The 26,278-nt window shown below is 39.8% G+C and overlaps 1 protein-coding gene across 3 annotated transcripts in view; it reads right to left on the bottom strand.

The window, feature by feature from the left end:
• The window catches only part of MPP7 (membrane palmitoylated protein 7), a 292,930-nt gene that overhangs the window by 144,788 nt on the left and 121,864 nt on the right, over nucleotides 1-26,278 (bottom strand). For all 3 annotated transcript variants that reach the window (XR_003121129.1, XM_025396590.1, XM_025396588.1), the window contains one exon: nucleotides 9,794-9,912. Coding sequence is in view for 2 of the 3 variants with exons in the window: in XM_025396590.1 (XP_025252375.1) it covers nucleotides 9,794-9,912 (119 nt within the window). In the remaining variant the exon portion in view is untranslated. The remainder of the gene's footprint in view (nucleotides 1-9,793; nucleotides 9,913-26,278) is intronic.

Here is a 26,278-nt window from a genome sequence, read left to right as displayed (position 1 = left end):
GGTGAAACCCTGTCTCTACCAAAAATACAAAAATTAGCCAGGCGTGGTAGCGCATGCCTGTAATCCCAGCTACTTGAGAGGCTGAGGCACGAGAATTGCCTGAACCCTGGAGGCAGCTTGGGTGATAAAGTGAGACTCTTGTCTTAAAAAATAAAATAAAATAAATAAATCAGTACTCATTCACAATAAAAACTCTGAGCAAACCAGAAATAGAAAGAACTTTCTCAACTTGACAAAGAACATGTATAAAATACCTACAGCTAAAATCATACTTAATGATGAGAAACTAGATTATTTTCCCTAAGATCAGTATAAAGAAAAGATGCCTGTTCACCACAGCTATTCAACACTACATGAGAATTCCTAGCTAATGCTACAAGACAAGACCAAAAAAAGATATATACAGATTGAGCACAAATAAACAGTCTTTGTTTACAGATGAGATAAGTATCTATGTAGAAAATCCCAAAGAATCAACAGCAACAGCAAAACACCTTTGGCCACAAGTAAACGATTATAGCAAGGATGCAGAATAGAAGCTTAATATCCAAAAATCAATTGCTTTCCTGTATACCAGTGCTGAACAGCTGAAACTTGAAATTCAAAATATAATACCACTCCAAAGCCACAGTACCAAAATAATAAAACATTTAGGTATAAATCTAACAAAATATAGTGTGTAGAGAATCTAAATAAGGAAAACACAGACTCTGGTAAAAGAAATCAAAGAAGATCTCAATAAATTGAGGAATATTCCATGTTCATGGTCAGGAATACACAATGTTACTAAGATGTCATCTCTTCATAAATTGAGCTATAGAATACACAGTCCCAGTCAAAATCGCAGCAGATTATTTTGTGGACATGACAAACTGATTATAAAGTTTATATGACAAGGCAAAAGATTCAGAATAGTCAACACAATATCAAAAAAGAACTAAGTCTGAGGGCTGACGCTACCCTACTTCAAAATTAACTATAAAGCTAAGGTAATCAAGATAGTATGTGTTGGCCGGGCGCGGTGGCTCAAGCCTGTAATCCCAGCACTTTGGGAGGCCGAGATGGGCGGATCACGAGGTCAGGAGATCGAGACCATGCTGGCTAACACGGTGAAACCCCGTCTCTACTAAAAAATACAAAAAATTAGCCGGGCGAGGTGGCGGGCGCCTGTGGTCCCAGCTACTCGGGAGGCTGAGGCGGGAGAATGGCGTGAACCCGGGAGGCGGAGCTTGCAGTGAGCTGAGATCCGGCCACTGCACTCCAGCCTGGGCGACAGAGCGAGACTCCGTCTCAAAAAAAAAAAAAAAAAAAAGATAGTATGTGTTGATGAAAGAATAAACAAATAGATAATGGAATATAGTAGCCCGAAAATAGACCCACACAAATAAAAGCTAATCTTTGACAAAGGAGTAAAGGCAATTCAACGAAAAAGAATGGTCTTTTCAACAACTGATGCTAAAACAATTGGATATTCATATGCAGACATTTTAATCTAGACACAGAACTCAAGGTAGACAATATAGCTAAATGTAAACACAAAACTGTAAAACTTCTAGGAGATAACACGAGAATATCTAGGTGACCTTGGGTTTGACAATGAGTTTTGGTTTTTGTTTGTTTGTTTTTTCTTTGAGACTCGCTCTGTCACCTAGACTGGAGTGCAGTGGCACCATCCCAGCTCACTGCAAGCTCCGCCTCCTGGGTTCATGCCATTCTCCTGCCTCAGCCCCCTGAGTAGCTGGGACTACAGGCGACCACCACCACGCCCGGCTAATTTTTTGTATTTTTAGTGGAGACAAGGTTTCACAGAGTTAGCCAGGATGGTCTCCATCTCCTGACCTCATAATCTTCCCGCCTCGGCCTCCCAAAGTGCTGGGATTACAGGCGTGAGCCACCACACCTGGCCAGCAGTTTCTTAAAAAGCTAAAGATAGTCTTACCACATGATTCAGCAATTGTGCTCCTTGATATTTATCCAAATATGTTGTAAACTTACATCTACACAAAAACCTGCACACAAATGTTTATAGAATGTTTACCTGTAACTGCTCAAAACTGGAAGTAATGAACATGCCCTTCAAAAGGTTAATGGAGAAACAAACTATGGTGCTTATCTATAACTGAATCCTATTCAGCGATACAAAGTAAAGAAATGAGCTATGTTGCCATGAGAAGACTGGATGGAGCCCTAAATGCTTATTAGTAGGTAAAAGAAGCCAATCTGAAAAAGCTACAGACTGTATGATTTCAACGATATGACCTTCTGGAAAAGGCAAAACTATTCAGACAGTAAAACTATCAGTGATTGCTGAGCTGCGGAGGGAGGTCAGGTGAAGCACAGGAGATTTGGAAAGGTAAAACTATTCTTCATGACAATGTAATAATAGATATAAGACATAATGCATTTGTCAAAACCTAGAACTATACAACACAATGAATAAACCTTAATGTAGACAATGGAGTTCAGTTAATAATGATGTATCAACAAATATTGGTTCGTTAATTGACAAATGTACCATGCCAATGCAAGAGGTAAATAATAAGAGAAACTGGGAAGGGGAAAAGGGAGATATGGGAGCTATCTGTACCATCTGCTCAATTTTTCTGTAAATCTAAAACAGTTCTACAAAGTAAAGTTTATTAATTAAAAAGAATCCAATGGGAGAAATAATGGGCAAAGGATCCAGTTGGACATTTCTCCAAAGAAGACATACAAGTAGCCAATAAGCACATAAAAAGATGGTTAACATTATTTAGACTTCTAGAAAAAGAAAATCAAAATCACAATGAGATATCACTTCATACCCACCAGGATAGTAAAAATCAAAAAGTCAGATAAAAACAAGTGTTGATGAAGATATAGAGAAATCAGAACCCTTATACACTGCTGGCGGGAATATAAAATGGTTCAGCCACTTAGGAAAAAAGTCTAACAAGTCTTCATAAAAACTTAAGAGTTACCATTTAACCTAGCAATTCCTCTGCTAGATACATACCCAGGAGAAGTGATAATATACATCTACACAATAACTTATACACAAATGTTCTTAGTAGCATCACCATAACAGCCAATAGGCAGAAACAATCCAAATTTCCATCCATGGATGAAAGGATGAACGAAGTGTGACATATCCATATAATGTTATTCAGTCATAAAAAGGAATTAAGTGCTGATACATGCTATAATTTGGGTGAGCCTTGAAAACGTTAAGCTAAGTGACAGAAGCCAGTTACAAAAAAGCCACGGATAATGCTGTTTAAATGAAATGTCCAGAATAGGCAAATACAGAGAGACAGAAAGTGGATTAGCAGTTGTTTAGGGATGGGATGGGAGAGAGAATGCAAGGATTGAAGAGTGATGGCTAGGGTGAAGGATTTCTTTTTGAGGTGATAAAAAGGTTCTAAAATTGATTGTGGGGACAGGAAAAGAACAAAATTAAAAAAAATCAATAAAATTGATTTTGGCAATGGTTGCACAACCCTGTGAATGTACTAAAAACCACTAAATTGTACGTTTTAAATGGGTGATTGGACAGTAGGTGAAATATACATCTCAATAAATCTGTTCCCAAAAGAATGTTACCTTCTAAATGTTGATGACTCCCAAATAGAGTTGCCAGATTTCAGTAGTGAAAACACAAATATTGCATGGTTCACACTTATAACAAAGACTACTCATTGCATATCTGAAATTCAACTGTAACAGGATGTCCCATATTTTATCCGGCAGCCCTACTCCCAAATCTATTCTCTCCAGTCTAGAACATAATTATCCTCAGTTCAATGTTCACGTATCCAGGCCAGGCGTGGTGGCTCACGCCTGTAATCCCAGCACTTTGGGAGGCCGAAGCAGGTGGATCACCTGAGGTCAGGAGTTCGAAATCACCCTGGCCAACATGGTGGAACCCCGTCTCTACTAAAAGTACAAAAATTAGCCAGGTGTGGTGGCGAGCGCCTGTAATCCCAGCTACACGGGAGGCTGAGGCAGGAGAATCCTGCTACATGGGAGGCAGAGGCTGCAGTGAGCCAAGATCACACCACTGCACTCCAGCCTGGGTGACAGACTGAGACTCCATCTCAAAATAAAAAAAAAAAAGATTCACATATCCAATAGGTGCTCTATTTGATACGCCCCAGATATCAAACAAACATAACCAAAACTAAAATTACCTCTCATCTCCTCTGAGGAGATGGTCAAAATATGTACGAACAGGTACCTGGTATCTTTCAGCTTATACAGGTCTCCTGGTGCCCTCTTCCAACCCCCAATGGCCTGGCATAAACAATAGTTGGTGGTGGCTTACAACAGGAGAGTTTCATATTTTAGTGAACAGCCCACAGGCAGGTGAGGCTCTTCCAACACTTTGCCAACATCATCTCTGACTTGGGAATCTCATGTCCCATCCAATCTTCACAGTTTACCTCTAAAAGAAAAACCTGATTATCTTCACTCTTCTCTCCTTAAAACCTTTCCATGAAATGGTTCCCACTCTCTTAGAAGAAAGTCCATTCACCTTCTGTCGTTTACAAAGCCATTCAAGAATAGGTCGCTGTTCATCTCTTCCGCCACCCTCGGCTGCCCACAGCCTTCCTGGTGTCACAGATCAGCCAAAACAATCTGTCGACCTCCATCCTAAAGGTGGACCGCTCGCTCTTGCCTCCAGGTGTTTGCATTTATTATTCCTTCTGCCTGACATCCTATGCCCTGATCCATCCCATAAACTCTAACCTGAGCAACTCCTTTTTTTTTTTTTTTTTTGAGACGGAATGTCACTCTGTCACCCAGGCTGGAGTGCAGTGGCACGATCTTGGCTCACTGCAACCTCTGCCTCCTAGGTTCAAGCAATTCTCGTGCCTCAGCCTCCCAAGTAGCTGGGATTACAGGCATGTGCCACTATGCCTGGCTAATTTTTATGTTTTTAGTAGAGATAGGGTTTCACCATGTTGGCCAGGCTGGTCTCGAACTGCTGACCTCAAGTGATCCACCTGCCTCAGCCTCCCAAAGTGCTGAGATTACAGGCATGAGCCACCACGCCCAGTCCAACCTAAGCAACTCCTATTCCAAAAACAGGTTCTAGCTTAAGATACCAAATCCTCCATGAACCGCCCCGCCTGAGGCCAGTATTGAGTGAGTTACCTTGTGTCTCTCCTAAAAAGTTCCAAATGAGACCTATCTTAGAATACTGTAATCATCCATCCCTTCATTTATAAACTCTCTGGGAGACTGGAGCCCCTACAGGCAAGGGATTATGCCCAACAAGTTGGACATCTTAGCCCTAGTAGTCCATATAGTAACTGGCATAGAGTACGTACTCAACAAATAGTATCAATCAGTCCATCAAAACTCAAAGTTAAATAGATGCTTGAGGTGATGGATACCCCATTTACCCTGACGTGATTATTATGCATTGTATGCTGGTATCAAAATTATTGTATACTCCATAAAAATATATACCTACTTTGTAACCCCCAAAACTAAAAACTATGCAGTTAAAACAATGTAACCAGATGTTACAGGGCTCTGAGTATTTATCATTACTTGTATAAGGCTGAAATCACAGAAACACACACAATAATTCAATCATATGAGGAAAATTGTCTGGAAAATATCAATTTGGGTTTGTTGAAATACTTTAATATACCAAAAAGAATAAAATTGAGATTGCTACATTTTTTTCCTCCTGTTCCCAAATATACACACAATTATTTTAAAAGGTAGGGGAAAACATAACACAACTATTTAAAAGGTACTAACAATTCCATATTCTTATCCTAGAAATCTAACATAGTTGTGAGTTAAAAACAAAGATTTCTGGAGGAAACAGAACTACAGCCTTATTTAAAAGAAACATAGGCCGGGTGCAGTGGCTCAAACCTGTAGTCCCAACATTTGGAGAGGCCGAGGCAGGTGGATCCCTTGAGGTCAGGATTCAAGACCAGCCTGGCCAACATGACGAAACCCTATCTCTACCAAAAATACAAAAATTAGCCAGGCCTGGTGACAGGTGGCTGTAGTCCCAGCTACTTAGGAGGCTGAGGCACGAGAACAACTGGAACCTAGGAGGCAGAGGTTGCAGTGAGCCAAGATTGCACCATTACACTCCAGCCTGGGTGACAGAGCAAAACTCTGTCTCAAAGAATTAAGAAAGAAAGAAAGAAAAGAAAGAAAAGAAAGGAAAGAAAGGAAGGAAGGAAGGAAGGAAGGAAGGAAGGAAGGAAGGAAGGAAGGAAGGAAGGAAGGAAGGAAGGAAGGAAGAAAGAAAGAATTTAAGTAAGTTTTTATGCCATATCTTGTTTTAAAATGAACTTAAACCAGATTACAAAAACACACACAAACATAACTAAAAAAAAATAACATGTATAATAAGTAAAGAGATCTCAATAGGAAAAAAGAACCCACAAGAATAGAAACTAAATCTAGAAATGAGGTTGAGATACAAAATATATGGTCCTGGATATTTGCAAGAGATGGGTCCTAGATGAACCATTCCCTAGTTCATATGAATTCTGATATCCTTCTATTCCCACCCTCATAAACAATGTATTTCCATCCCACAGATAATGTGTATTTGTCAGTTTTCACACTGCTGATAAAGACATACCTGAGACTGGGTAATTTACAAAGAAAAAGAGGTTTAATGGACTCACAGTTCCATGTGGCTGGGAAGGCCTCACAATCACGGCAGAGGCAAAAGGCACATCTTACATCGTGGTAGGCAAGAGAAGATGAAAGCCAAGCAAAAGGGGTTTCCTCTTATAAAACCATCAGATCTTGTGAGACGTATTCACTACCACGAGAAGAGTATGAGGGAAACCACCCCCATGATTCAATTATCTCCCGTGGGATCCCTCCCACAACACATATAAATTAAGGGAGCTACAATTCAAGATGAGATTCGGGTGAGGACACAGCTAAACCATATCAATATGAGACTTCCCAGGCATTCTCTCAGTATCATCTTCCCCTGATACTTCTAAAGCCTCATGCTCACCGTTTTTATTGTTCTTCAACTTTTCTATTCAGGAGTTTTTCTTTTCAAAAGCAGCCTCAGCTAACACCCTAGAGGGTCACCATATTTCCTTTTTAGTGACAAGCTCACAGCCTACATATACCTGCCCTGTAGCCCAATACCCCAAGATGGCTGAACCTGTCACAGAGACTGTATTACCCAAACTTCCTCTTTATAAGTATATTTTTCCCTAGTCCAAAGAGGTGTATGTATTTAAAATTGTGTTTTGATTTACAGCCTGCCCCCAAACATTTTTTTAAGAGACAGGGTCTCTGTCATCCAGACCGCAGCACAGTAGTGTGATCTCAGCTCACTGCAGCCTTGACCTCCCAGGCTCATGCGATCCTCCCACATCAGCCTCTTGAGTGGCTAGGACTGCAGTCATGCCACACTATGCCTGGCTAATTTTTTTTTTTTTTAAGAGAGAGGGTCTTGCTATGCTGCCCAGGCTGGTCTTGAACTCATGGCCTGGGATTACAGCTGTGAACCACTGCACTCAGCCCATTTAAACACACACACATACACACACACACACACACACACGATAACAACTATGAAAATTCTGTTCTAGAATAAAATCAAGTTTTGTGTTCACTCAGTTCTAAATCACAGCCTAACAGCTTCGACTGCAGGCAGAAGAGCATAAAACCAAAGCAATTTTGATTCACTCTACCACAAATCTTTTCAAACGAATTCTTTCAGCTCTACCAAGATCTACGTACAAAAGCTGAAGCCTTCTATTCCTTCAAGCTTAAATAGACACGCTTGGAATACAGCTAAGCGGTTTGTTCCAGCTGTTTAAATCTCCAGTCCCAGGAGCCTGCCTCCTGAAAGTATTGTAGACTTTACATACTTGAAAATGAATAGAATGGGTCAGTCAAAGGACACACTTGAGGTCTGTGTCTGATAAAAGTTGGGGGTGGCAGGAACTATTAAGACATTGAGAATGTACTAGAGGTATGTAATAAAACTAATTTTGAAAATACATTTTATAGCAATTACTGGAAAACATTTAGAATAGTACATGTGTTATTGTGCTATCTAAATACTAGCAACATGAGCTTATTTGCTCCACTGTTTTTATGAAATCAGATATCAATACCCTCCGCTATGCTTTCTAACCACTTAGTATTGACATATACTTTGAAAAACAGCCTCAGCTTAAAACTCAAGCCAGTGTAACTAAGAATTTGTTTTATGCATTAGTTTCATGCTTTTAATAGAAATAACAACCATCTCTGTAGTTCCTTTTTGATCCTTAGCATGCTACGATAATTAACTTTTTCCTCAATCCTTAATAATGCCTACTTAAATTTGCCTAACCCCATTATATAACTACCAAAAAACTCAGATCTTTGCTATTTTATTGAAACTCACAAATAACCTTGTAAACAGATAGTATAACTTTAATTTTATAGGTAAGGAAACTGAGATAGTAGCTATGTTATAAATACATACAAAGGAATATGCATCCATTGTTTGGAGGCATGCCTATTTAATGATTAAAGGATGATGATGCCATCTCAAATTTATTTTATTCCTTCTATCAAAAGGTCAACTCAATCTAAATAAACCCATAGCTATCCAACTTCCATACATTCAACATAAAAATATTTTTATGATTGTATTACCAAGTCACAAACGTCATCAGTCATAATCCCAAGACCATGCCGAATAAACCCCCAGAGAGCAACTATTAATTAGAGCACAAGGATGCCGTGGAAATTACATTGTTATGAAAAACTAAAGAAATGAACAAATAAACGTAGTCTTTAAATGTACTGCCAGGGAAATGCCACATACCAACACTTCCATTTCAAGAACTGTCACTGCTGGAAGTACACAAATTTCAGTAAATTCGACAAGAAAAAATATATAGGAATCCTGTTCTGTAAAGCAATTGTAGCTCAGAAGTTGCTCATTTTCAAATACTCTATATCAATTAAAAGCCTCTTATCATGACAGGCAACCATAACAAATTTCGCTGAATTTAAAAATACAGATCTGGTTATCATTGAGGTGCTGGTTTCTACGTCCTCACAAACTCCAGAAACACTCTGAAGTTCTTTCAGCTTGAGTTAGATGAGAGAAAATGCAATTCATATTTCCAGAAGCACAAGTGGCATATTTTCCAGTAAGCTTCTTGTTCTCATTTTACTATTTTAGGAGTTCTGATCACTCCCAATGTTGCTGTATGGCCAGACCCGATTTCTGCTGGCTGATCATTTTCATGGCATGATGCTTTACTAAAACTGTCTCCAAAAACTGTTTTTACTCGCATTCGGCTTCAGTGTATTTATATACAAAATACCACTTCAATGGAGTGCTGCCAATAAAAGAAACAGCTTACTAGAATTTCAGTTGACTTTGTTAAAGGAAATTATTTTAAATTAATGTGGCTACTGAACTGCTGCCATCCTTGACCTCAGAAAATAGATTCCTTCTAATTTTTGCTGTGAACATTTATTTAAGTTAAATTCCAGCTCATGAATGTTGACCGTAAAAGAGTCTAAACCTTCCTGCTACTATTTCATATTCTTTCTCTAAACAAGGGGGTGACCACATGGTTGCTACATTAGTATACAGAGCCAGCTCACCACCATTAAGTGAAATCATCTATGTATTTTTGGTAGAATCTTTAACAACTTCCACGCCCGTCGGTGAATGGAACAAGGCTGTTTTGTTTTCAGAGAGCAACAATTTGATCTCTGGTTTACTTGGTGGTGCCCCAAATATTTTTCCATATGCTTTTTGCAAAGAGAATCTGACATCAGCATGGTTTACCTTTACCAATGAATGCAGGCTTTTTTCACCAAACATATCCCAGAGGAAGGTCAGGTCTTCCTGGCTATCCACATGTGGCTGCAGCTGGGCTGGCAGAGCAGCCAACAGCTCATACAGACCTATAAAATGAAAATAAAACACAAAGTGTAATCTTAGAGTGATCTCATTAATTTTGCCTAAGGTGTGTGTAAATGACAGCTGGAACATACCGATTTTACTGGATTTGTATTCCGGGCCATCAAGCTAAACACTTCTCCGAAGAACCAAAGGGGAATTTTCTGGTTTTTGAATTCCAAAGCAGTGGTATGTATTAACAGACTCGTTTTTACCTCTCACAGTTGTCAACATTCTACAGCCATCCAAGTTTACATAACCCGAGACAGAAAATGTGTACAGGTTTTCAGAAAAAGAAGAAAACGCATACATTCCTTTCCTTAATCATTATTACATTTCCCTCAATCTAAGCCAAAGAGTGAAATGAGTCATGAATAGGAAAAACTTCCTTAGAAGAACAGAAAATTGATAGGGTGGCCCATTAAAGGAGTTTTGTAGTGTCCAAATAGTTCCTAATAACATATAGTTTCAAAAAAACTTGCATTATCTAACATCCAAAAGAAAGTCCTACAAAGTACGGGAAAAGAAATCATACGTGGTTCTGCATTACTATAGTCAACTATTTAAAAAGAAAAAAAAGCTACGTAAAACTTAGTTTACAATTGGGGGATGTACAGTTTATGTAATACCCTCTGAAAGAGTTAAAGTAACAGATGCGGGTTACTCCTGGAGTCCTCACTAGACACTTCCTAGGGGCAGACAGTAGTGCAGTGTTCCACGGTAGCGTGCTACATAAACCATCCATCTCCATCACAGCCCGTAACACTCCTGTCCAAGAAATGTTGCAACAGTGCCTGCCCGAGACTCTTTAGGGAGGTGACCTGGCAGGAGTCAATATCAACTCATAGCACATGTTTCATTTTCCAGTGGGATTACATGAGGTAAAAAGGACAAAATTCCTTTTATTTCTTGTCTGCTGTCTACAAAAACACCAAGACCTCCTGGGACCTACAACACATGGGACTGTTGTTATTTTTGGTCTGAGTAAGTGCTGCTGTTCATCACAGGGACAGCTTTACAAGAGATTTAACTAGCAAGGAATAGTAAATTACGGGCTGATGATTCGTCTATCTATTATCTTCCTGAAGCATGCTGATTCTGCTTATCAGTGATAACTCACAACTAAAGGCATTAGGTACCACGTTGAAAGTTAAGATGCGTAACTTGGGAGATCTGATTAAATTTAAACATTCCTGGGGCCTTATTTGGCAAAAATAAAAATAAAAAGCTAAAACACTCTTAAAAAAAAAAAAAAAAAACCTTCTCTCAATTACATTCTGAAGTATTCTTGGTGTTTTACATCTATTCCCTTAAGATTCTGGCATTCTGCCTACAACAGCTGTTATTTACAATTTAGTAAAATTATTTGTAAGGTATCTCAACCTAACTCAATCTGTAATAATACAGGTCTCATTATATATATGAAAGTAATCAACAATGGCCAAGATCAGTGGTTAAGGTCGGAAGTCAAAACGTGAAATTATGTAAAGAGAGAGTGGAATTTCATTATTTTATTATTGATTTGGGGAGCTGTAAAAATAATTACCTATTCCTTGGTAATGTGACTTACAGTTTAATTAAGGAGACTAATTCAACTGTGATATAATTTACATGATAAAAGTTGTCAGGAGGATTAAATGACTCAATACCTTAGAACAGTCCCTGTCACATAAAAAGTACTCAATATGTTTCATATGAAACTCGGTAAGTTTTAGTCATTGTCATTATTAATTATTACTGTTATTAATCATAACGTTACTGAAAAAGCAAAAGTGTGGATCAAACAGAGCTAGATTCAAACTCAAAGTCTATACTTAGAGCATTTCACGTAACTTAACCGAGCCTTGTTTCCCTCACGTGTTTAAAAAGAAATAGTAACCTTTAAGTGTGGTAAAATTGCATAGCATGGCCAGGCACAATGGCTCACGCCTATAATCCCGGCACCTTGGAAGGCCGAGGCAGGCGGATGACTTAAGGTCAGGAGTTCAAGACCAGCCTGGCCAATGTGGTGAAACCCCATCTCTACCAAAAATATAAAAAGTAGCCCAGCATGGTGGCACACGCCTATAATTCCAGCTATTCAGGAGGCTGAGGCAGGAGAATCACTTGAACCCCGGAGGTGGAGGTTGGAGTGAGCCGAGACCACACCATTGGACTCCAGCTTGAGCAACAGAGTGAAACTCCACCTCAAAAAAAAAAAAAATTGCATAGCACTAAATACGCAAACACACAGAGACACACACAAATGAGTGCATATAAAACGTGAAATCTGAATAAGATCAAAGGATTGTACCAATGACAATTTCCTAGTTGCAAGACTCTATTATAATTATGCAAGATGCTACCATCGGAAGAAAGTGGGTGAGGGGTACATGGGATCATAACACGAATCTACAATTATCTCAAAATAAAATGCTAATACAAAAAAAAATATGACAAACACGGTTGTTGTAAGAATTCGATAGAGCAATGCACATGGCGGCACTCAGCCCTGTGGCTGGCACAGAGCAGGCACTCCTTTGCTTAACATGTCTTCTTCTAGAATGAAAATGTCATTTCAATTCAATGGTTCAAAGTCAAAACAATAGCTTAGCTATATATTGCAATTGGATACAATACCATACTCAGAAATAAAACCACGCTAGTCTTTTACATATGGAAAGTGTTAACTTTACCCAAGTACTGCTTACATTTTGTGGGAATAAGCCATATTCAAGTTTTTATAAAAAATAATTTTTCTGTTAGCAGAAGCTCATAAAGCAGAGTTTTCTGGTTTTTACTAGTTTTATGCAATCCTAACTAATATCCCACCATAGTTTGGCACTCTAGTGACAAGAGCTGTCCTTTCCCTTCAACTACCACATCTGGTAACCATGACCACAGCAAGAAAAGACAGGACAGTGCCAACCAGAAATTAAAGACATGATTAAAGGAGCTACCAGGCCAGAGCTGTGTGTAGTCTCCATGAAGGTAAGTAATACAGACAACTACTTCCACTCAAATGAATTATATGGGCCTTAGAAACCATCTCTGGCCATGCATAAAATGGGGCCTGTGTTTTAACATGTTTTTTAAAATACTCCTATACTCAGTTCCTAAAGTTCTAATGGTGAAGAATTTTGTGAAATCCAAATGGTTTGGGTCGTGGAGATTCAAAGGGCAAATGATGACAGTTTAGATAGCAGGAGATATTTTTTAAGAATTTACCTAAATCTACTTGGTCTCTGGGCAACAACTGAGACAATGAGATACTCTACACTCTTTAGTCATTCAAACTCATTGATTCCAGTAAACATTTATGGTAGCCATGAATGAAACACTCCTCAAGGTTCTAGAGATCTAAGAAAAATCAGTCACGGCTCCTGTCCTCAGGAGTTTGCAGTGCAGTAGACAAGCACAGACAGGTCTATTAGTAAGTCCAGGGCAAGGTTAGAGTCTTGTGGCAATGGCAAGGGAAGTGGTCAATTCCTGCCAATGAGGAAGAAGACATCAGGAAAGTCTTCAGAAAAGAAGTAAACACTTGAGTTAGGTCTTTGCCATGGTTTGAATGTGTCCCCTAAAAAGCATGTATCAGAAACTTAAACCCCAATGCAAGAGTAGTTGGGAGGTGGAGGCCAATGAGAGGTTATTAGGCCATGAGGGGTATGCCCTCAAAGATAGATTAATGCCATTATTGTAAGACTGGGCTCATTATCTTGGGAATGGGTTCGTTATATGAAGGTGAGTCAGTCTTCTACTCCGTCTCTTTGCCCGTCTGCCATGGATGACGCAGCAAGAAGGCCCTCATCAGATGCTGGTTCCTTGATCTCGGACTTCCCAGCCTCCAGAACTGTGAGCCAATAAACTTCTGTTCATTACAAATTGCCTAGTCTGTGGTGTTCTGTTATAGCAGTACAAAACTGACTAAGACCCTCTTTAAAGGCAAAGTTCCTAAGAATCAAATTTACTTAGTTCTTATATTCAGAATACTATGCTTGTCACTGGAGATACAACTTATAGAACATACAACTCTCTGCCCCTAGAGGTCTTATCATCTCAGATGACGCAGAATATGCCCCAACATAAAGCAATCCTATATATAAGGCTCTCCTATTTGCCCAAGAAAAGATCCAAAACACATTTTCTTCCAAATAAATACATGAACATTTAGTGTGACAATGAAATACATATCTAATTATTAACATCTGTTTATGTCTAATTAATAATTCAAATATCTAATTGGTTTTTACAGATGTTGATAAAATGCTCATGCCGATTCTAAAATTTAAATTGCAGTTTAGTTAGGAACACATACCTTAAATTACCTATAAGGTAAAATATATTAATTTAGATATTTGATTTGGGCCCTACTTGCATATTTCATGAAACTGTTTTATTTATTTACAATAATTTTATAAATAATTTAAATTTCAGAGTTAAAATATATCATTTTCATTTCTAAATAAGCTGCTTAAGATGTAGCATATTTTTGATTATTTGTGAGATAGTGTCACGGGAAATCTACATAAAACTGATCAGTTTTTTATTTGTTCTGTAACTGTATAGTTTTTATTTCTACAACAGAACCACTAAGCTACTCTTTAAGTATCTTTAACATTTGCAAATGTGAGGTCACAACCTTTCCCTAAGGAATAATAATTAAATCTGGCTTAAACTTCTTTGTAACCTTTTCTTCTCCCATTGTCTTGATGAATAGTGTCCTTTTTTTAAAAATAATTCTGTCAGGTGGCCTCTAAAACTATACCCCAAAATTTTGAATTTAGGTTATATGACAACAATGTGCCTTGACCATTCAACATATTTTTGCGTAAGTGAAATAACAGAAAGTTACCTATAGGAGATTTTGTAAGAACTTAAATATAAAGCAGTTCTCTCTTCTCTGAGAAAGAATTTTAAGGAGGAAAAAAATCTCACCTTATATTTGGGTACATGCAATAGATACTGTCAAACACGCAGGTGAAGCATTTCAATAAAATTATTTCATAAAATTTTCCAGTAGATAAAAAGCAGTATTTTTTAATTTGCATATTTTATAACTGAAAATAAAGCACCACAGCAAAACTAAAATATGTCAAGGGTCAGTTGATTGATAAGTACAAGAACTGTAATAATTTAAATATGAGAGCAATCAATGCAGGTCAGAAAAGGTTATACTGGGGGCTGGGTGCAGTGGCTCACTCCTCTCAGCACTTTGGGAGGCCAAGGCAGAAGGACTGCTTGAGTTAGAGACCAACCTGGGCAACATAGTGAGATCCTGTCTATATAAAAAATTTAAGAAATTAGCCAGGCATGGTGGTGCACACCTGTAGTCCAGATATTCAGGAGGCTGAGGCAGGAGAATTACTTGAGCCCAGGAGGTAAAGGCTGCAGTTAACTATAATCACACCACTTTACTCCAGCCTGGGCATGAGAGTGAGACCCCTCTCAAAAAAAAAAAAAAAAAAAATGTGTGTGTGTATATATATATATATATATATGAAAAAGAAAAGAAAGAAAAAGAAAAGGCTATACTGGAACTCGCAGGACTTGAGCTAGGATCTGAAAAAGGAAAAGAGAACCTGGAAGGGTACATTCTAGGTTGGAGAACACCCAAGGTAGAAAGGCAGTTATAATCACATAAATCTATAGATTTTTAAGTGCACTAAATTTCCATAAAACTGAAGAAAACACTGGTGATTAATCAAACCCTAATTTCTGCCTTTTATGTTTGCATCAGTGACGGTCCAACCTGGAGACAGGAGCTCTGCAGTAATTTGAACAGAGAAGCTTAATATAAATAATTATTACCTATAACAGGAGCTTACTGTAAAGTCAGAGAGAACTCTAAATACCACCTAGGACTGAAGGAGATTTTTTTCTGTTATCCAAGGAGAAAACAACCTTGGAAGAGAACTCCCTCCCCAAGGCTAAGACTCAGAGCTCACAGGAGAATGTGTGTTTGCAGCTCACAAGATGGTTGAGCTCCTTGGGCCAAAGCTTCTCCACTATCATTGGGCAGGCAAGAAACACCCATCTCCAGGATGCAAGTGGACAAAAAACTGTGCCTGGGACTAGCAAGCAGCAAATACTTCTCCAGTATACAGATGGTTTGAGGCTGGCAGGCAGGAAACCATTTTTAGTCCTGGCGTAGCAGGACTAAAAAGCCAGAAATATCTTGGGAGTGTATAAAACAGAGACAGGAACTGTCAAGCAAACACCCCCTCCAGTACATAGGCAGGGTGAGGCTAGCAAGTTGACCTCTGGGATGCCCACAAGACTCACTGGGAGTCTGTCCATGGACGTGTCACTAAAACTCAGAGGATAAGTACCACTGGATACTCCCACAGGTGCTGTTAGAAATCCTATGAAAGGAGGAAGAAAAAGCAAATAAGAAAACACAAGAATAAGGAAGAGAGGCATCCTCCTCCTCTTGCATTGTCCCATCCAGTGCCCTCTTCTGACAAAACTTAACATCAGGCCAGCAGCAAAAGAGAAATACTTGAAGGGCCTAGCTCTATCTTCATAGAGCAGGCAAGGAAGTATGAATTTGGAGCTAAGAGACAATAAAATGATAACTGGCTCAATCTTCTATATAGAGATTTATGTGTGTACATATGAGGCTGATACAGTTTAGCCATGTGTCCCCTCTAAGTCTCACGTTGAATTGCAACCTCAAATTGGGACCTGGTGGAAGGTGACTGGATCATGGGGGTGTATTCCTCATGGCTTGGGGCTGTCCTCAAGACAGTGAGTGAGTTGCAGTGAGATCTGTTTAAAAGTGTGTGGCACCTCCCCCAACTCATTTCCTTTGCCCCTATTTTCACCATGTGATATACCTGCTCCCCATTCACCTTCCACCATTACTGTAAGCTTCCTGAGGCCTCCTCAGAAGCAGATGCCAGCTCCATGCTTCCTGTACAGCCTGCAGAACCATGAGCCAATTATACTTCTTTTCTTTATAAATTGCCCAGTTGCAAGTATTCCGCTAGAGCAATGCAAAGTATGACCCAACACGGAGGCCGAGGCAGGAAGATGGCTTGAGGCCAGGATTCTGGGACAAGCCTGGGCAACTCAGAAAGAACCAACACTATAAAAGAAAATTTTTCAGTTAGCTGAGCATGGTGGTGTGTGCTTCTATAGTACTAGCTACTTGGGAGGCTGAAGAGGGAGGATCCTTTGAGCCCAGGAGGTCAAGGCTGCAGTGAGCTATGATTGCACCACTACACTCCGGCCTGAGTGACAGAATAAAATCCTATCTCAAAAAATTTTTTTAAAAAAGTAGTATTTGTGTGTCTCTTTCTGCGGGAGAGGAATATTGTCTTTCTGCTCTATTTTCGGTGTTCCTTCTGTTATTTGGCATTGGAGATACAATGAAAAAATATTTAGTGATTAGTGAAAGTAAATGTTTTTCTAATATAGATTTGAAAGGGAAATACTATTGCATCAAAGGCTTGTATTAACAATGCTTGCATGTATTAACAATATGCTAAGCCTGACCCCAATAGCTCAGTTGGAGCACTGAGCCAAAGTTCTAAGTTCAACAAATGACAAATGAACAGTTTTGAGAGGGTTAATTTTATGTGTTAATTTGACTGGGCTAAGAGATGTCCAGATAGTTGGTAAGACATTATTTCTGGGTGTGTCCCTGAGGATGTTTCGGAAAGAGATTATCCTTTGAATTGGTAGACTCAAGAAAGAAGATCTACTCTCACCAACACAGGCAGCATCAGCCGATTTCACTGAGGGTCTAAACAGATCCAAAAGGCAGAGGAAGGGCAAATTCCCCCTCTCCCTTATTGAGCTGGGACACCCATTTTCTCCTGCCCTCACACATCAGGCTTCCTGGTTCTTGGGCCTTTGTGCTTTGATACTTACTTATACTGCAGCCCTTTCCTTTCCACCCCACAATCTTGGTTCTCAGGCCTTCAGACTCAGACTGAGTTATGCCACCAGCTTTCCTGGTTCTCCAGGTTGCAGATGGCAGATCACGGGACTTCTTGACCTCCATAATCACGTGAGTGAATTCCCATAATAAATCTCCTATAAACACACACACCTATATAGTCAGTTGATACAAAAGTAATCACAGTTTTTACTATAATGTCAAAAACTGCAATTACGTTTGCACCAACCTAATATATACCTGTCTCTGGGTGTGTACGTATGTGTGTGTATGGATGTATATTATATTATAATATCTCCTACTGGTTTTGTGTATTTGGAGAACCCAAACACAGCTCTTTTCTATCAAAAGAGCACTCTCTTAATTTCAACTTCCTCATAAATATATGAAACCTAGAAGGTCAAGATAGGTTGTGGTTCTCCAACATTAAAAATACATAAAACCCCTAAGCATGGAAAAACAACACAAAGTCCATAGTGGGCAAAAACTTTAGGGGCTAAGAAAGGTGCTTAAAATTAAAGGAACTAATTGCAAAGACACATAAAGATGTTTTGAGATTTTTAAACAGGTTACCAAAGCCTGCTCTGTGGAAAGCAAATGTTGTAACCTATTCTCCCTTTCCAGAAGAATTTTATATGGCAAAGTTTGGCTGTATGAAATCATAAAAAGTCATGTACTAATGAGAATGCTTTCAGTACAATATAAATACCTCACTCCGTGAGCCAGCTCATTAAGCCATCTCATATGTAAGACCATAATCTTAATTTAACTACACTGACTGATTTATTTGATGGGATTTAAACGTGCTGTAGCTGGCTTCCCTCTAGCCATGCTATACTCAACGATAAGTACATGTGTCACTTACTTTTTGTGAAAGATAAAAACTATATGCTTCTTTGAGATCACTGAGTTCTTTAATTGGACCTAAATAATATGCTGTGGTCATCTTCCTGAACCCATGCTACACTGCAGGAGAAACATACGTCACTGTCTCACTGTCTTTTTTTTTTTTTTTTTTTAGATGAGGTCTCACTCTGTCACTCAGGCTAGAGAGCAGTGGGCATGTACAGCTCCCTGCAACCTTGAACCCCTGGACTTAAGGGACTCTCTCACCTCAGCCTCCCTAGTAGCTTGGACTATAGGAGTACGCCACTGCACCTAGTATCATTGTCCTTACAGATAAAGGACTATGTGCTTTTCCCCTCTAACAACTTAAAATCAGAGTATGTTCTTGGGGCTTTAGTAGCCCTGGACAACACACTGAGACGGTATGTATTTTACATACACTTTTAGACACTTTGATGCTTTGAGCAACTTCAAGTTGTTTTGCAGTATATTTTTTACCATATATATATAGAGAGAGAGAGAGAGAATTACTGTAAAACTAAAGTCATGTTTTCTATCAGAACATTATCTTTATATAAGATATATATAAGTAACAGGCAGGTGAGTTGACCAAGGATTGGGGAACGTAGACAATCTGACCTATCCCATAAGGAAATGTAATCACGTTGAGTAAACAATTCACCCAAAGTTATAATTCATTAACCAGAAGATAATTACAAGCTGTCATCATCTTGAATTAATAAGACTGCATTATCTTTTAAGAGTATACAAACCACCAGAATACATCAGAATACTTTTAACTGAGGAAGACGACAGGCAAGGAGTCCCATATGACAGGGGCAGAGGGAGCAAGAGGAAGAGGGGATATAAGGAAGGAAATGGGAGCCCAGATCACACAGGGCCTGGGAGGGCAAACACCGGAAGGAGCTTCACTTTTACTTTTGAGTGAAAGGGCCACTGCAGAGTTTTGTGTAAAGGAGTGATCAGATCTGACTCACACTACAAAAGCATCACTCAGCCAGGCGCAGTGGCTCACCTATCATCCCAGCACTACGGGAGGCTAAGGTAGGAGGATCATGTGAGCCCAGGAGATCCAGGCTGTAGTGAGCCAGGATTGCACCACTGCTCTCTGGCCTGGGCAACAGAATCAGACCCTGTCTCAAAAATAATAATAATAAATGAATGAATGCATCACTCTGGCTGCTGAATTGAGAACAGATGGCAGGAAGCCAAGGGCCGAGGCAGACAACTATATGGGAAGATCAAACACAGTAATCCAGGGCAGAAGGTGAGGGTGGCTTGGGCCCATGCAGCAGCCAGGGGAAGTTGTGAGAACTACACAAGTTTAGGTGGATTTTGAAGGAAGAGCTAAATACGAATTTCTGTCTGACTGAATGAGGGACATGGAAAAAAAAATCAAACAAGACTCCAAGAGTTTTTGAAGTTGCCATCACCTATAATGGGGAAGTTCAGCCTTAGACATACTGAATTTGGAATGTCGACTGGATACCAGTGGAGATGCGGTGGGCAGTTAAATATGGGGTCAGCAGTTCACCAGACTGCTCTGGGCTGAAAACTTCACGCCTGGGAATCACTGGCACATGATTTGTACTTAAAGCCACGAGGTAAAATGAGATCCCCAGGAGCATGAGTGTAGACACAGAAGAGAAGAGGAGGCAGGGACTGCGCCCTAAGGTCTCCGAAGTTAGGCGATGCAGAAGAGAGGAGGGACCAGCAGCCACTTGGACTGCCGTAATCTCACGTCCTGGAAAGACAGTGTCAAGGAAGAATGAACCATCCACTGTGTAATCGCCAATGATAAGCAAGTACAATGAGGCCTGGGAACTAAGCGTTGGATTTAGCAGTGCGCACGGTACTGACTACCTTTGGCAGAGTGACAATGTAGAAGACTGAATGAGGAGCACTAAAATATGAGAAGACAGAGGAGAGAACAAATACAATTCTTAGAAGGAGCTGGGTTTGGTTTTTTTCCTAGAGATAGGGTCTTGCTCTGCCACTGAGTCTGTAGTGCAGTGCCATGATCAGAGTTCAGTGCAGCCTTGACCTCCCGGGCTCAGATAATCCTCCTGCCTTAACCTCCCGAGTAGCTGAGACGACAAGAATGCACCCCTACACGTGACTAATTTTTAATTTTTTTTTTTGTAACGACAGGGTCTCGATGTTGCCCTAGGCTGGTCTCAAACTCCTAAACTCAATCAATCCTCCCACCATAACCTTCAGAAGACTTGGTTCAACAGAGAATTGATCTTTGTATGGAAAGGGGGGTAAAGAAGTTTTAGCTGAAGCTCTATCATTCAGTAGATGCGAAGGAACAGGGTCAAGTGCACAGGTGGATTAAACCCAAGAGGGCAGCTCCTCTATGGTCCCAGGGAGGAAGGCAGGCAGCAGATGCCCCATGTGGGGCAAATGTGGTTCAGGGAACATGTGGTAATTCCTGAAGATTGCTTCACTATTTTCAGTAAACTAAGAAACAAGATTTCATTCTGACAGTGAGGATCTGGAAGAAAGTGTTTGCATTTAAAAGAGAAGGTTGGGCCGGCTGCGGTGGCTCACGCCTGTAATCCCAGCACTCTGGGAGGCCGAAGCGGGCAGATCAAGAGGTCAGGAGTTCAAGACCAGCCTGACCAACATGGTGAAACCCTGTCTCTATTAAAAATACAAAAAAAAATTAGCCAGGTGTGGTGGCACATGCCTGTAATCCCAGCTACTCAGGAGGCTGAAGTAGGAGGATTGCGTGAACCTGGGAGGTGGAGGCTGCAATAAGCCCAGATCATGCCATTGCACTCCAACCTGGGTGACAGAGTGAGGCTCTGTCTCAAAAAAAAAAAGACAGAGAGAGAGACAGAGAGAGAGAAGGCTGGTCAGAGCCCTCTGGGTTTCTCAGAGGGAATGAAGGAACCCGGGAAGTCATAAATTGGTATACATTGTTGGCAATACGAAAATTGAAAGCTTACATTCTCTTTGATCCTGAAATTCACTCATTCATTACTGCTCTAGATGGCCAAGAGAGGCTTCTATAATATGATTCATATCTAACTGTTATCAAAGTTTAATCTGGAAGAAAAACCAAACGGAACAGGAGACAATTACTTTCATTTTTGCCACATATATTTCTGCACTGCTTGAGTTTTTACCAGATAGAAATCAGTTTTACAAATTTCCAAATTGCATTTTTGTGTAATAATCTGCTGTAAACCTTGTTTTCAGCAGGATAGTTCACAACTTCTCCTCAAATTCTATTCCAGCCACAGTGAATTGTTATTTGCTGTACCCTGAAATTACAACTGTATTCAGGAAAATTTACACCAATTCACCAGATAATTAATTTCCTGATGACTGCTACTGCTGTCATGTTCCCATTCTTCAGGATCCCTGAAACTACCTGAAAGACGAAAGAAACATGATAACATGCTTACATCAAAGTTTCATTAACAGGTTTAACTTAACACACTTGCCAACATTTCAAGAGGAGTGTTTCGGAAGCTGGCAAGCTCCCAAGTCCCCTCCATGCTTCAAAATTCCTCTTGAGCCTTTCTCATCCCTACCCCACTAACACCGAGTGCTTACTATCAATGTGCCAGGCACTATGAAGGGCTAGAGATGCCGCGACGACGAAACCGCCTTTGCAAAATTATAACCGAGGAAATTATGACAGTGAAAGAAATCAGACCTAACCGACTCATCTTGCTTCTAACCTTTAAGCTGTCCTTGTTTGTTCTTGGGCGTAGGCTGAACTAACTTTGGGAAGGGATTCAGTTCATGGTTTGACTCTGAAGCAAAATTGATAATAGCTTTTCCCAGAAAGACCCCCTTCTTGCCTGAGGACCAGTCTGCCTTGCAGTACTAACAAATTAGCTACAAGATTAGAAAGTACAGTGTAGGGGTCATGCAGCCTCTGGTTCCAAGAGTGTGAACCTCCCCAAATGGCTCCTGGGGATAACATCACTATTGAAAAACCTAAGATCAGTGCTGGAGATATTTTGCAGACCCTGTACAGATCGGTTGACACCACCCAGATAGGTAATCTGGCTCAACCAGTTTTGCCATCTCACCCAAAAAGAGAAAACAGCAAGAAAACCTCACTTCAACTCCCTATGATTCCATCACCAGCCTGACCAATCAGAACTTCTCACTTCCCAAGCCCCTACCCACATTTCTTTAAATCATCTTTAAAATCTCTGCTCAGGAGACTGATTTGAATAATAATAAAACTCCAGTCTCCTGCACAGCCAGCTCTGTGTGAATTACTCTTTCTCCATTGCAATTCCTCTGTCTTGATAAGTCAGTTCTGTCTAGGCAGTGGGCAAGGGGAACCCATTGAGTAGTTACAAAGAAGGGAGGAAAAAAAAAAGCAAACACAAGTTTATTCCCCAGTATAGGGTAGGAGCCAGATATCGGTAATCATGAAAATAAATGCAAAGTGACAACTCTGAAAAGCGCTATACAAGAGGAGATTGTTGCACCGGGAAAAGCATAAGAGACAGAGAGATGTGAACAACTCAGGGACAGCGTTCTTGAGGAAGCGACAATTATGCTGGGATCTGAGGGAAGCACAGACATTAACTTGGAGGTGCCGAAGTGAGGAACCGAAAGAGAACCGCACTTACAAAGGCCCTGGGGTAGCATGCTTAGACTCTAGAGCCATGCGACATAATTACAAATCCCAACTCTGCAACTGGGCATATTGGTAAACATCTCTGTGTATCCCTTTTTTATTGTGTAAAACACGTATAGTTGTACTAACCTTACAGAATTGTTACAAGCATTAAATGAGTTATTTGTAAAGCTTACAATGATGGTTTGCTTTGCTGAACAACTTAGGTAAGCATCTTTTAAATAAAAATAAATTCCAAATTAAATGCAAAAACTTATTAAGTATTCCAAGCATTAAGGAGGCAGATGGCAAAATATAAGTTTATCCTGCTGGATGCATTAAGGGGAAAAGAAAGCTTTCACAATAGGCAATAAAGACAGGCAACAACAGACCCCACATATTGGGTAGAGTGAACTGAGAGATGAGAACTTAAAAATGTGATCACACCTTCCGTCCCGCCACTGACCTTTGGCCAGGCACAGCGGCTCACGCCCAGTAAACCCAACACTTTGGGAGGCTGAGGCAGGAGGATTGCTTAAATCCAGGAGTATGGGACCAGCCTGGGCAACACAGCAAGACCCCATTTCTAAAAAAAAAAAAAGGCGAATTGCCTGAGCCCAGAATTTGAGGCTGCAGTGAGCCAAGGGGGTGCCACTGCACTCCAGGTTGGGTGACACAGTGAGACTCTGTCTCAAAAAATTAAAATTAAAAAACAACTTTTAATATAAAGATAATGCAACATATATTTGCAAGAGACAACTATAATTTTGGTGGTATCAATGGTATGTATCTATTAACAATATACTGACAATATTGGCTGATGTAAACTGTACGCCAATGCACATTCTATATCAAAATCCAAACTGAGACTCCACAGAACTAATCATTTGTCATTAACACTAACCAGGCTGAAATAGTTGCAGAGTCATTTTAGATAATGTTTCAAGTGATACAGAAAAATAATATTAATCCCTTTATTGAGATAATTAGAAATAATTTGCACTTTCCTCCAGACTACCAGTATTAGACATAATAAACACACACACTGGAGATGACCAGCTATGGCATACAGATGAGGGCTTACTGAAACAATTATTACTCAGAACAGACCTGCTGACAACAAATGTTCATTCAAATTATTCGATCCATCCGGATCTCTGGGTCCCTAACTCTTGAAGTGACAGCACAAAACAGTTCACTAGATATAGGGTCAATGTTGTCAGTATTGAGCATTGTTATCCCCCTTTTTTTTTTTTTTTTTTTTTTGGCAGAACGAAAACTTGGAAAATCCTGGTCACATTCAGAGATGGTGGCAAAAACAGTCAGCAATATAATTCATCTAAAAATATTTTTAATACTCAAAGTCTTGATTTTGAGCCTTTTAACATTAATTCTCCCAGCAATTTTCTAAAATTTCTAGATATAATTAAGATATTCATAAGAAAAATGTAGAGAACTCCTGTTTGCAGGTTCCTGTTTATAGTTTTAGTGCTTTAAAGTTTTTAATACACTTGCATCTTCCATTTCAAAGGTTATATTAATTATATAGGAAAAAGCTGATAGAATTTGCAACTCAACAAGCCTATCCTGTAGATAAGAATGTAACATACTCAGAAGTCAGAAAAACTGCATCAGCCTGGGCCTGGTGGCTCACGCCTGTAATCCCAGAACTTTGGGAGGCTGCGGTGGGTGGACTGCTTGAGCCCAGGGGCTTGAGACCAGCCTGGGCAAAATGGTGAAATCCTATCTCTACTAAAAACACAAATATTAGCTGGGCGTACTGGTGTGCCTATAATCCCAGCTACTCAGGAGGCTGAGGCACGAGAATCGCTTGAACCTAGGAGGCAGAAGTTGCAGTGAGCTGAGATCCCACCACTGCACTCCAGCCAGGGTGACAGAGTGAGACTCTTGTCTCAAAAAAAAAAAAAAAAAGAAAGAAAGAAAGAAAAGAAAAATTGCATCAGTGAAGAACTTTTACCAAAAAAAAAAAGTCACAAAAAAAGGCTTTACCATTTGCTAGGAACCATTTCACAAAATCCACCTTTATTATAGAAATTATCTTCTGAATCGTTAAGATGGGGCAGGGGAAGGGAAAATGAAGTAGTAAGAAAAAAGAAGTGGGGAAACATTTTCTTCCTACAAAGATGAGAATAAAGTCCTCACGCTTTGTAAAAGAGGAAAATTACCAGGGTTGTCATGTTTGTCAAACAATAGAGAACCGTCTTTTCATCAGAAAAACTGTAAAGCAAGCATACACCAGCTGGACTACATCAAAAGCAATCAAAGGCAAGGCAAAAAATAAAACCTCCAACTTACCCAAATGCCTGTGGTTCAGAACGCCTAAAGAGAATTAGGCAGACAAAGTTTGTGAGCTCTGATTTACCAACACATATTGGGTTGATGATTCATATCTCCTCATGGAGACTTTACGCCTAAATGAAAATAACTGATCAAAGTGATGAGCAGATAACAGTTGAAAGTAGCAACGATAGCTAACTTCAGATCAGTAGGGAGGAAGCCAAAAGAGGCCTATGGAGAAGTGGCTATGGTTCAACTGAGGCAGTGTGATAAATAAAACCAGATGCTGGAAAGGAGTTGGGGGTAGGGTAGTGGTGGTAGAGAGCTGGTCGAGGGTGAACTAGAATACAGAGCAAAGGCATTTAGTAGTAGAGGAATGAATCTTCAGATTAAAGGATCAATATGACACTAAAACTGTTTGTGTACTTGGCAAGCTGTGATCCTGCACACCTGAGTAGCAAAATCATGTGTGGAAGAAAGAAATGCAGCTTTATGAGCTCCATGTTTAGTCTTAGCAACAACAGGTGAGACAGATAGGTACAAGATTGGCTAAATAATGCTAAACAGAGGCAGAAATATCTCCCTTAAAGTAAATAACTGACTTTCAAGCATATGTCAGATAGTCGCAAGACACGAAGACACTAGTAAGACCCAATAGGAAGCTTTCTAATCAAACCATCCAGCCCATATTCTAGGCAATGATACCTACTGCCATGTGATCACACTGTCT

Source organism: Theropithecus gelada, chromosome 9 (assembly GCF_003255815.1).
Source record: "Theropithecus gelada isolate Dixy chromosome 9, Tgel_1.0, whole genome shotgun sequence".
NCBI classification, from domain to species: Eukaryota; Metazoa; Chordata; class Mammalia; order Primates; family Cercopithecidae; genus Theropithecus; species Theropithecus gelada.
Note: the sequence above shows the minus strand (reverse complement) of the source record. Positions and strands in the feature narration are given on the sequence as shown.